The 12,413-nt window shown below is 39.5% G+C and overlaps 1 protein-coding gene across 2 annotated transcripts; it reads right to left on the bottom strand.

Moving 5' to 3' along the window:
- Nucleotides 1-189: 189 nt before the first annotated feature.
- On the bottom strand, nt 190-11,084 carry LOC121197789 (non-compact myelin associated protein). Of its 2 annotated transcripts, XM_041061554.1 has the most exons (5): nt 10,947-11,084; nt 10,578-10,706; nt 2,315-2,421; nt 1,748-1,832; nt 190-1,355 (listed from the first exon to the last, which is right to left on the bottom strand). In XM_041061554.1, the coding sequence occupies exons 3-5, from the start codon at nt 2,406-2,408 to the stop codon at nt 1,076-1,078; spliced, it is 459 nt and encodes a 152-aa protein (XP_040917488.1). In that variant the 5' UTR covers nt 2,409-2,421; nt 10,578-10,706; nt 10,947-11,084; the 3' UTR covers nt 190-1,075. The 2 variants fall into 2 exon arrangements, with proteins under 2 accessions (XP_040917488.1, XP_040917487.1); XM_041061553.1 differs by lacking the exon at nt 10,947-11,084 and having other exon boundaries at nt 10,578-10,915.
- Between the last annotated feature and the right edge of the window lie 1,329 nt (nt 11,085-12,413).

The raw sequence follows: 12,413 nt of genomic DNA, 5'->3' as shown, positions 1-12,413 counted from the left end.
TAAAACAAAAAGTTACCAGCAGAGGGCGCAGTAACTTATTCAGAAATATTTTTTTTTGTATCGAACTAGTTTCTTTCCGTCTTGTCTTGCTTACGTATGGCCCTCAAGGCTTTTGGAACATTAGACTTAATTTCCAGTTTTATATCATGCTTTCATCTGTACAGATTACAAACAGGCCAGCCACAAATATAAATATTACATTTTTATTTTCATCTCTTCATTTCATAAAGAACCACAAACAATACAAATGCAGGGAGCAACGAAAATAAAGTGCAAAATCCTTTGGCGTCAAATTAAAAAGCATTCACGGCGTGTTAGGTTGACACCCAGATGTTTCACAAAATATCTCTGTGATCTCTACACTCTACATGGTTAAAAAAACAAACAAAAAAAAAAAACAAAAGAACAAAACAAAGGAAATGACATTTCGTACATTTCTTAAACAAGGACAAACATGAGAGAATCTGTGGGCAAAAGACAAAGACAGTAAAATGCAAGGTGGACCGGACTTAGTAAGAAATATTGTTGTTGAATATTGTCAAAATAAATCTGTAATATCAACATACTGTATGTCCTCACAGTAATCCTCTGTCATACTGTCTTTGTCTACTATCCTAATTCCATGTTTACTTCTGAACCTATCTGGTTCTCCTTAATACAGAAATGTACACACTTAAGATTAACATTGTCCTGCTTCACTACACATTTTCTTCATTGTATTAGCAGTGATGGAACATCAACAAATAGATACAAACAGTAAGAAACTTATGGCATCTATACTCTGAACACTGACTGTAGCCAGAAAGCAACTCTTCACTAGAAAGTCCTTCATGCAATCCATTGTGTTTCTGGTGCCATTTTGTTCATATTGTATATTTTTGCACACCAAAAGCACATCTTGTTATCCATGTAGTTACCAGCAGTGGCTCAGTTGGTGGAGACTGACAGTGTCAACACTAATGTCACGTGTAGAGTTTCCATGGGATTCAGTCATCACACAGTATGTGGTCATGGATGAACACAGCACATCAGTCAGCACATCAGCCTGTTGTGAGACTAAACCACAGTCTTGGTGCTATGTGTTTCCTAATGATGGAGTGTCATGTATGGTGACCTCAGTGGATCCGCTGGTGGTGCTGAACTGCTCTATGTGGTTTCCCTCCACGCTGCTTAGCTCCACTCTGGGCAGCTGGAAGCTGTTCTCCGAGGCTGGGTTTGAATTGGTGATGCTGCCCGAGACAGAGTGGACTCCCATGGCGCCCAGTGGCATGCTGCTCTGAGCTGTGGATTGTGACATCTTTGGACGAGGTTTGGAGCCACCGCTGGCTCCCAGGACTCTGGACACATGTGTACGCCTGGCAACAATGAGACCATGATCTCACATCTCTCACATACTAAGTACTCAGACAGACTAAGACAGGCATGGCTGTCTTTGGTTGCATTGCCTTTAACTTACAGATATATGTTATACATACAGGGTGTTGTGAGTACACACTCTATCACTTTAAATGATTACAAGCCAAAAAGTTTGAGGATCACTGTGATAGGGTGGGTATGAATATGATGTGCATGATTGTTTTTATTTGTCTATATAATTTCACAGAAGGAGCTTAATAAAAAGATGAAAAGCAACAGGAGGTACCTAGTCTTCCTTGAAGTGGATAAAAATAAATAGCCCGATTGTTCTCAAAGGCTCGTGACATTCAAAATGCGAGAATTCTCCTCTCTGACAGGAATGCTGCCTTACCTGTTGTATGTCTTCAGGATGATTAGCAGAATGGCGAGAATGATGATGATACCTATGACAATGACAGCAATCATAGCCCCAGAACCTGACAGAGAGAGATAGAGGGGGAAGAATGGCACTTTAAAACACTTTAAAAGCTTGTTGTTGTTTTTTTTAGTCGTGTGTGTCTCTCTCTAAAATTTGCATTTCACATTTTACAAATTCCCCCTGCTCCTCACGGAGCTACTTATTTGGTGTATCCTCCAGAAGTAGTGTGTGGTAGCTTAGCAACGGCATCACTCACAGGCAAACAGAACGCAACAAAAATATTCTATTAAATGGATGGGTGCCACTCCTGTACAAAGCATCTAGATTAGACTGCGTGATGCAATAGGTTGTTATTTATGAGGCTTGGCTTATCATGTAATATTTTTGTGATCCGAATCTCCACCATAGGGGACACTCTTAAGATCTGATGGTATCCACAACAAACACTTCATTCACATGGGTGTGCCCATTATCAATGCGCAACGTAAGAAGACAAGGACAGTGTGGATGTGCGCCCACACACACGTGAAAGATCCTTACTCTGGATGAGTATTTGTTCCTTGGACTTTGTGGTGATGGTCGTATTTGAGGTTACTGTAGTGTTGGTCACAGGTGAGACAGTTGAAGATTGCATCTTCAGCAATAGCCTGTAAAAAAAGAAGTCACTTTAGCCAACGAAAAACACTCCGCCATACTACGACTAAACAGCACTACCTTTATGTGTGGATAATATTTACAAGGAAAAGAATACACAAATTAGACAGAGAAACAAAAATAGAATGAGGAAGGAATATGTGATTTGAAGACAAAAATATCTGTGCAACACAGCTCTTAAAAACAGCAGAGAAGTGGCACAGCACAGGGAGTGACACCAGTGAATGAATATTTCATTTAAACCACAGGGATGAGGAGCCTCATTCAGAACATTATGTATGAGGCACAAATCAGAGCTGACTTTACTAACACGGGACTGTTGTACCGGCCAAATTACAGCTGTCATTATGATCTTTTAAGTACAGCAAATATTATACACTTATTAACAAGCAAAGCACATGCTAATGTAATACGTCATCACAGAGCAGTGACAAACCTCTTTCATTTCTCACCCACGTGGCTGACCTAAAACTGACTGGAAAGTCTTGACTGAACAACACTGTGTTTGCTCTTTATCCGTGGGCTTTAAGATCCCACAGCAGGTTCATACAATACAGTCATGTCTGCTAAAGCTTTACAAAACCATTTTTGGTAGACAAAACAGTCAGACAGAACAGACTTGGAAACAGTGTTTAGACAAATATGATAAAGTGCTGCAGTGCTACAGTTCCTGTTTCCCCCTGCTCCAACGGACATTCACACACCCTACAAATCATTATCTTATTCTTTAACACTTGTTTGAATCACCCAAGCAAAGGATCGGCCACGTTTCAGCAGGATTTAAGCAATAAGTTCTTTCCTTAAATGTGATGTAGATGAAACTACAACCTACAACCTTCATTGGCACTGAAAGGTGGACATGTCGGTTTTGGTCTTTTCATGGGGTGTGAGAAATAATAAAATCTAAAATAACACCAGCCTTGTCCATGAAAGACTTTATTCTCTAATGTTTATTTTTCTTTTCTGTGTCTCTCTAACACTCCTTCTCAGCTCAGTCTCGTGACAGGTGAAGAAAGGTGGCACGCCCAGGTAAAAATATTTATACTATTCAGTTGTTCTATTGAATTTATGGCTATAATGGAACTTAATCATGCCATACACAACCTAATAAAATGTATTGAAGTCACTTGTGTTTTCTTGAAACTTGTGATAAGTTTCTTAATCATCCATCATGAGCAACACATTGTCTTAGATGTTGTAATCTTGATCTTCTGTGTTGCATTTGTTATGTGTCAGTCGGAGATCCTCTGTATTTAGGAGGATCCCTGCTACTGTTCAGGAAACAATCTGCACAGAGCTGTAGGTCAGGGCTGCTCCCGTAACTGATACTTCCCGGAGTTGGGACAATTAGCTTTTCCACGCTCAGAGATGGAAACTCAGGCAAACTTCACATAAAAGAGTTATACCTGCAGTCACTTAAATAAACAATAAATCATGTTTACAAGCAGATGTATCACAGCAATTTCCGCCGAGCCTCTGTTTTAAAAACGTTACTGGTACTACAGTTTCCACTTCTACTGCACTAGAACAGTATGAGAGTCATCATGGGAGTTCCTCATCCTCTTTTCACACAGTGTGACGTAAAACAAAGAATAGATAATGAGCTCACTGAGTCACTGAAGTGTGACTCAGACGTGGTCATTAATTAGAAAAACATCCTGTGCCATCATCATGATCAGTATATCACCTGATTTCTTTCTTTATCATTTTGTGGGCAGTTTTGTTATGCTTGTTGGCTTCTGAAATAAGTGGTCAGTCCTTTTGTGTTTTTTCTTTACTTTCATTACACATTCATACACAAACAACTTCAATGACTAAGCCTAAAAATCCTGCATTGTGTAAATGTGTCATTATTTTGTTATACTGTCAGAGAAATGACAGGCTTTGGAACTGTGGATGTGGATGTCTCATTCGGTAACAAAACTTTCTGATTACAGGATGTGGAAGAAGACAGAGGCTTTGCATTAAAACGCTGTCACAATTAGGACGTGAGTTAGAGTGACGTTGCACTGTGTCTGCTGGGAGTGAAGCACAGCAGCACAATCAGAACAGGTGCTTCAAGCGGACAAAATTTGCATCTCAGCTATAAAAAGCTGAAAACCCTGGCACACGGAAGAGCAGCCCCCCCCCCCCCACCCCACACACACACACACACACACATAAAACCCATCCTTCGCTGCCTTTCTTCTCCAAGTTAGATTGACTGCTCTATTGATTACATTCAAATTTGCAATAACGTAGGCAAACTTCAGACCCACAGCATCACAACCTGTGAGGTTACTGCTAAACATTATGACTGCTATAACCCATTGACTGACATAAGGAGAGGTTGCTGACAGACAACAATAACAACAACAACAACAAGAACAAGAGATAGATATACAGCAGCTCTGCATTTGCATTACTGGATGAGATCACACACAAACCCCTTGGGTGAATAATATATTACAAACTTCACTGTTACATCTCAGGTATGTAGCTCTTGCTCTCACAAAAAGTCTCTTATACTAAATGAAAAGGTGGGGAAAACACCTGCTGAAAGATACACTGACACAATTTCGCTTCTGTCTTTCACACACACACACACACACACACACTCATGTCTGTATGGCAAATGAAGCTGGAGCCAGCAGCTGGTTAGCGTAGCATGAAGACTGGACACAGGGGGAAACAGCTGGTCAGGCTCTGTCCAAATGTAACAAAATTAACCAATCAGCACTTCTTAAGGTCATTAATTAACCTGCTGTATCTCATTTGTTTAATTCAAACAAAAACAAAAAGCATAAAAAGGACAATTCATGGGGATTTATGTGTTAGACTATTTCTTGACCTGGGGCAAGAAACTACTGGGGAGATGCTTGCAGGTGGTTTGTTACCTTGAGACAGAGCCAGTCTAGCTGTCTCCCCCTGTTTCCTGTATTAATGCTAATGCTAAGCTAACTAGCTACATTTTTACCACACTAACATGAGAGTGGTACTGATCTAATCGTCTAACTTTCAGCAAGAAAATAAATAAGTATATTTCCCAATGTGTCAAACAAAGTCGGTTTGATCTTAACTACTTAAAAAAAGAAAAAAAAAAAAAAAAAGACTTCAGTTTTGACCACTTCAGTTCACACAGGTTTTCAATGATTATCTGGGTATTGTGTTTCAGTGTGTAAGGTATGGACAAATACAGTGGCTTGTGTACACAGCTTTCACCATTAATGGAGCATAAAAATGTTCACGTCACCTACTGCATTTATGCTGAAAGCACTGTAAAAGGACCATTTACAACCCCACACGTGACACCTCATCATGAGACAGATAGAGAACAGAACAGTTTCCTGCAACAGGCTAATGATTTGTAGAAAGTATTCCTCAAACTAGGATTTTGACATTTTTCTCACTGAGATGTGATGAAAACTCAAATTGGACTTTTAATTACAGACTCGAAGCCAGTACTCGATAGTCATGTGTACTGTACGTCTTATCCAGCTTCCTGCTCTACTGCAAATATTGCACAACCACCTCTCCCAGTGTTGACATACTATTAAGCATTGAGATTAGTAATGACATATATCATGTTTGCTGTTTGCAGAGGTGACAGCTTCTGATAAGTGGCTAACTTTACATATGCTGTATAAGGCTGGTAACACAGCTGCTTTGGTAACATGATGGTGAATACAGAATGCTGTTGATGTTGCCAAGTCTACGTACGACAGTCAAATCCATTTTACTTAAATGGCCTGAAATCCAAAATCACGTGCTGCATTAAAGGACTTTGCACCATATGGAAAATAAGGCATTAAGTGGTGTGTATTTAGTGGTGCCTCTATTTGCAGTACAGTTATAAACCTTTTTGTTAACCTGAATTTGTTGACACAGTCAGTTATTTAAATGTACAGCAAATCTGAATGTATAAAGATTAGAGGTTTAACAGGCTAAAATCCAAACAAAGACACATGTTAAGATATCAATTTACCACATGAAAGAGACCTGATTCAGTTATGTACATATATGATGTACCCTTGTAGTGATGCATTTAAGCACAGAAGATACATACTGTTCACAGTGTCATAAGTTTCAACCTGATAATGACAGATCTGACATTTATTTAGCTCAGGCAGGTTTTAAATAAGGTATAATAAGAGAAAAAAAGGTTAATGTATAACATTTTACTTCAGGTAACAAACTGGTTTTTATATAGTTACAGTTTTTTAAATAGTTATGGCAGCAAAAATCAGTACAACCATCACAATACATGTCTTGTACAGTCATTTTGATAACTGATAAAGTGTTTTCTTCATATAACAAAAAGGCGAATATGATCATATTAGAAAACATAAACTATTTTGTACTTCAATATACATCATTTGAAGTCAGCTGGAAACTAACATTTGAGGCTCAGTTTTAAGTTTAAACCTACCTACCTACTCAATTCAGGTTGTTTATGTTGGATTGTGGTTATAGGAGCGCTGCTGCCTCTGCAGAAGACATCTCTGCTATCTCCAAGCAAAAACTGTCTTGGCCAGCACAACATGATTCTGCCAAGAATTATGTGTGATTGCTTTTGTCAAAAGGACTTGAGGGCATGAGTGGAATGAACAAACGATAGACAGACATTCTTTATCGTCCCAGGAGGGAAATTTGTTTTCACAGCCTACACATGTTCTAGCAAAACTAGCGTATTAAAACCTTCACTATCTGTCGAAATCAAACTGCGGGCAGGAGCACACACTCGCTGTAACTAAGGCAAAATTGATAATTTGGCTCAACCACTCTGGTTAGAAAATCATCGTAGAAGCACTTGTGTGGCTGCTCTGACCTCTGAGTAAATCCAACATGGCGGGATTGGCACTGTGACAATGTCTAGTGTTGTATAATATCACTCCACCAAATTGCCTTAAACACACTGGCCCTGTGGTTTGGAGCTGCAAACGCAACACAGCATCAGTCAATAGCTAGCCTGCATACTAACCAAAGACAGTAACATCATTAACCTTCACTTAGTCACTTACTCGGACACAGAAAACTGCTGAGTCACATTCATTACTGTTACAGTGAGGGAAGGGAAATGTAATGGGGAAAATCAAATGTGACTGCCAGTAAAGCCAAGTGGCTTCGCCAACAACAACGGCAGGAAATAAGTTAAAAATGTGAGAAAGACTTGGCAGATATCAACATTTACGTGGAACTAAAATCAACATTTCTGAACCCATGATATTCTTACTGTAATGTACCAGTGCTGACCACAAAGACAGTTATATTGAATATGAATTGGTTGCATCATTGTACACTTAAAGGATGTTAAAGACTTTGTATGTGTTGTTGTAAGTTGTAAGGACTACTATCAATCAAGACTTTAATTAGAAGTGATTCAAGTGTTTAGTGCGACTTCATATATTTTTATAATTATTCATTTGGGCTTATTTTATATATATTATGATCATGACAGCATCATTTTATATCTTGCGCAGGGGTTCATATTGATTTCAGAGCACAATTTCATTTTGCTTATGCAAGTCCATGTCACAGTCACAGAGGAAGCACTTCACTGAAACTAGTGGGTTATCTATAATTTGAACAGATTAAAATTTAGCTTTACTTTTTGGAGGCATAGGAATTTGTAACTAGAACTAATCATTACTTTGTGCTGATGTCAGTATCTTCTTCACTGTAGTTTGTTGTTCTACAAATTGCAGCTATTCACCTGCACTGCAGTTTCAATATCCTTTCTTCCACCCTCAGTAAACAAACCATTTATTGGTCAGTTCAGAGAGTGGACTCTCAACACAGAACAGGAACAATTTAGTTCCCTCTCTTTTATATGAGGAAAAAACAGACAAAGTTGTTAACCAGCTGAACTGTGTCCCCTTTAGCACGTTTTCATCCCCACAAACTGAGAACAACACCGTCTCCTGCACACATTCATAAACACATTCAAAGCATGACCTTCATCAAATGACGGTCAGAGTCAATATTTGAGCTGTCAATTTGAAGCAGGTTAATAAGACACAGGCGGAGCAGGCAGAGAGTCACAGCGGAGAGAGGTCGTCTGTATCACGTCAGATGTAAACTTCCCATACCACTTGTTTTCCAGATGTCACATTAAAGAGAGATTTAACTTTGACTTTTATCGACCGCAATCAGTCACCAAAGGGATTTGCTGCAGCACTGACAGTCTTTGGCACAGCCTGTTGCTGACGTAAATGATGAAGTGACATCAGAGATTTCAAAACTTAGCTATTTAAAACAGACGTCTGTAGTGGAGAGGTAATGTAAAGCACAAATCCCAGTGGAATTATTGTTAAGTCTTGGACATAAGTGTAGATTTTAATGTGCAACTATCATCCAAATACCAAACTCACTTCAGTTACGAAAAACATGACAAATGGATATTTACAGAAAGGCAACAAAAATAAAATTGCTCTGTTGAGATGGCGAAAACACGCCATTATTCATGTCAGTGCTTTTATTGAGCCAGTCATTGTCTAAAGTGGTTTAAAGTTTGAAACAGACTTATGAGTGTCTGTTTTGATACAGAAGACTAAAATAAGTGGGAGGTGTTCACTGATATTTGTGCTAATTAAAGCAGTTTATAATTCTTCAAACGTGAACATGGTGGTCACATTCACATCACAGTGAGTCCAGCTGAAATAGTCAGATAAGGACTAAATACTGAAAATGTTGAATGTCTTGTGGTCAGCTGGTTTGTTTATCACTATGAAAATACTGAAAAAAATGGATGGAGTTTCCTGAGTTTATTTACTGTAATCAGAAGTAAATCCGTACATAAAAATCCACCTGTCAAGTGCATCTAAATGAGCCATTTATTTAGGTATTTATAGGCCTGATGGAAGAAGGTTAATCTCCTTTGATATATGAGGTTATTACCCAATAACAGGATCAACACTTTTACTGTATACTAAATTAAATGACTAATGCTAACATGATGTTAGTCAGAATACTGTCATGTAGCAGAGCTGGGTTTCCTTTGGAGTTGCCCTTCCAGCTGCATTACATTGCCTCACATTATCACATTACCACAGTTTCTACTCAGCATTTGATAATAAACTCAGCATCCTGAAATATTTCATAACTCAGTGTGACGTGCACAATGGGACTCTTTTTAGTATTTTGTTTTTATCTATCACTTGTTGGTATGTACAGTACACTATGCTTTCAAAGACTTGCATATTTTCAAACAATGCTTATCAGAGTTTGAAATGATAACAAAAGAAACTACATGCTTATCACCTACCGAGCCAGCCAGAAGATTATTTCTTTTTCATGGGAAAATGGCCACTTCAACCTGGCTTGGCAGGCAGGGTTGGGTTGTGGTGATCACTGGCAGCTTAATAAATTCTTTAAGGTAATAATTTCATCATTAAAATGAGCTGATATCATAGAGGGAACAGCTCGTTTTTTTTGCACTTATTATTACACTTATGTTCTTTATGTTTTTTATGCTTTTGTCTCTCGTGTCTCTATGTCAAAACTCCACGCAAAAACATCTATGCCAATAACTAGATGATAAAAAACTCACTAGAATAACAGGCAACCTTTCTATCCTTAGAACTACACAAGTAACATGACCTGGTCAAAAAAAAAAAAAAATTTTAATACAAAACCTAAACAAAGATACGAGTCACAAAATGAAAAAGTGTCATCATCATTTCACGTAAATTAAATGCAAACCCACACTGCTGAGTTTTGAATTAGCGCAGCAGTGCTGTACAAACAGCAGTCAAACAGCAGTCATATTTTCCTACAACGCAGTGGCAACTGATGAGATGATAAGTGCAGCCGTCCCATCAAACAGTAACTTATCAATAAGAGATACACAGGCAGATAGTGACTGGAACTGAAATTTAATCTTCCTCACTCTGGAGTAAATCTGTGCCATTCCACTGGTTCAACAGCAATAGTAGACTTATAAATTCGAGAGCTCTGTGGAATGTGAGCTATTCCATTTCACCTGCGACTCACCTGCTGTCTCGCCATGTTGTCTGGGGGAACCCACATTCTCACACACACGCACAAACACACGTACGTAAACAACTCTCAACCACAACTAAGACTCTCAACCACAAGTGACAAAGTCAAGGAAACAAACTCTACCAAGAGAAAGGAGTCATAAGCAGTGATTGTTAGCCTTGTGACTTACCTAACCGTCTCCTCTTTGATTTCAGCCCAAGCCTTCTCCAGATGGGAGCCTGAGCAGCGCAGAGCCCCCTCCCTCAGCTGACTGAAGGGGGCATAGTCCACAGGTGGAGAGCTGACAGTCACGGCAGGTCTGGGGAGGGAGACACGAGGGAGCAGAGGAGTGTGTGAGCTACTCCAAGAGAGGAATATTAAGTCCCAGGTGCTGCTAAAGTGACAGTCCCGCAGATAAAAACAGACGGGACAGACAAAAACACAGAACAAAAAATTCCTGTGTGTGTGTGTGAGTGTGTGGTTTCTGTGGGAATCAGAGTGTTTATGTGAAGAGGAGGAGAGTGAGGAGGAAGAGGAGGCTCCACGCTTGCTCACTCACCGCTCCTCGCTGAGAGTAATAATCTCAGGCAGCTGGTTTTTCAGGTCCTTCCGCCTGGCCCTTAGGCGTGCCGCGGCCGCTGATCAAAAAGGCGAGGATCGTCTCCTGCTCTGCTCGTTTCTCACCATGACTACTGCCTCTCAAAATCAGTCTGTCTGCATCTGACAGGATGTCTCACATGAAGTGCAGAGGGTGGAGAATAATAACTTCATGCGTGTACATGTTTTGTGTTATTGTGTAGTCAAAGCATGCGGTTTTAATGTTATCACAAATCCCTTCATCTTTGCACGAATGGGTTTTATGTATGTAGTTGAAAATTAACTATGTGAATTACAGTACTTGTTCAAAGGGTGCTGGGTGTGTTTGTAGAAAAGATACAGTTGTATGTAATCACCTTTTCTTTTCTTCGAATACAGGGAAACAAGCTCCATTCACACACTTGGCAACATTTGTGTGAAAGTCGTCTACCGAACAAACAAAATGTTCTTATTTGGCAATAATTTGCTTGTCTTTCCAACTGTCCTACTATCTGTCCCATTCTTTTTCTAGCACATAAGCTCCTGTGACACACTTGCCTTGGTAGTCTTTCCCCAAACAGTGCCAACAAGATGTCAGGATCAAGCCTCATGTTACCTCCAGGGGCTAGGTGGTGCCCACGACTATAAAGCAAGTCAGTGTTGTGCTTTTGTGAGAAAGTGTAACTAAACTTCATTTGGGCAGACACACATTGTTCTGCTTCACCCAATGGGCTGAAAGCGCTGTTTAAAGGCTTCAAACGTGCACAGAACTGGTGTCCCCATGTCTCTGCATTTGGTTGAGGAGGAAGACCATTACATAAGTCTAAAAGCTAGAGGTCAGGTTTCACAGAGAAGAATACATCTTTCATAATGGCATCCAGGCATTGTGTTGGTTTCAGTCCAGTGCAAATGGTGTAAACACCCTGTGTGCTAAAATTACTTGATTCCACTGAAGGTGAAACGACAGGTGGCTCATAATATGGATAGATGAGGAATAAATCAGCTTTATTTATCCTTAAAAATGCCATGATCATTTTAGCATGCTAACCACATCCATAATGCTAACATGCTCACAATAACAATGCTAACCAGCTGATGCTAAGCAGGTGTAATATTCACCATGGTCACCACCTTTTTTTACATTAAGGGTTTTAAAGTCAGTCAGAATAAACCCTTTACACAGTATCTGTTGATTCCACTATGTGTACTTTTAAGGACCCACTTTACTAAAGAAAAAAAAAAAACCACCCTATAAGTATTAATATTGTCAGCTCATGACTAATGCATCACTTAAGATTTCTGCGTGAGCAACTGATACGGTTGTGCTGTGTAATTCTGGAGAGTACCTTTTAAAGGAATGTGGTGGTACTGGCCCAATTAACACCCACAAAGGTCACATTAACCTGATCTGTTCCCCTTATGTGCACACGCATCATCACGTTCAACAGTG

The sequence above is a fragment of the Toxotes jaculatrix genome, chromosome 17 (genome assembly GCF_017976425.1).
Source record: "Toxotes jaculatrix isolate fToxJac2 chromosome 17, fToxJac2.pri, whole genome shotgun sequence".
NCBI lineage: Eukaryota > Metazoa > Chordata > Actinopteri > Toxotidae > Toxotes > Toxotes jaculatrix.
This window is presented reverse-complemented; position numbering and strand designations above follow the sequence as displayed.

What these genes read in the sequence shown, in the direction of transcription:
- LOC121197789 (XM_041061554.1), bottom strand. Translation starts at nt 2,408, where the DNA reads ATGCAATCTTCAACTGTCTCACCTGTGACCAACACTACAGTAACCTCA. An exon ending in GGAACAAATACTCATCCAGA is followed by an intron (nt 1,833 to 2,314) that starts GTAAGGATCTTT and finishes TCTCTCTGTCAG; the next exon opens with GTTCTGGGGCTATGATTGCT. An exon ending in ATCCTGAAGACATACAACAG is followed by an intron (nt 1,356 to 1,747) that starts GTAAGGCAGCAT and finishes CATTGTTGCCAG; the next exon opens with GCGTACACATGTGTCCAGAG.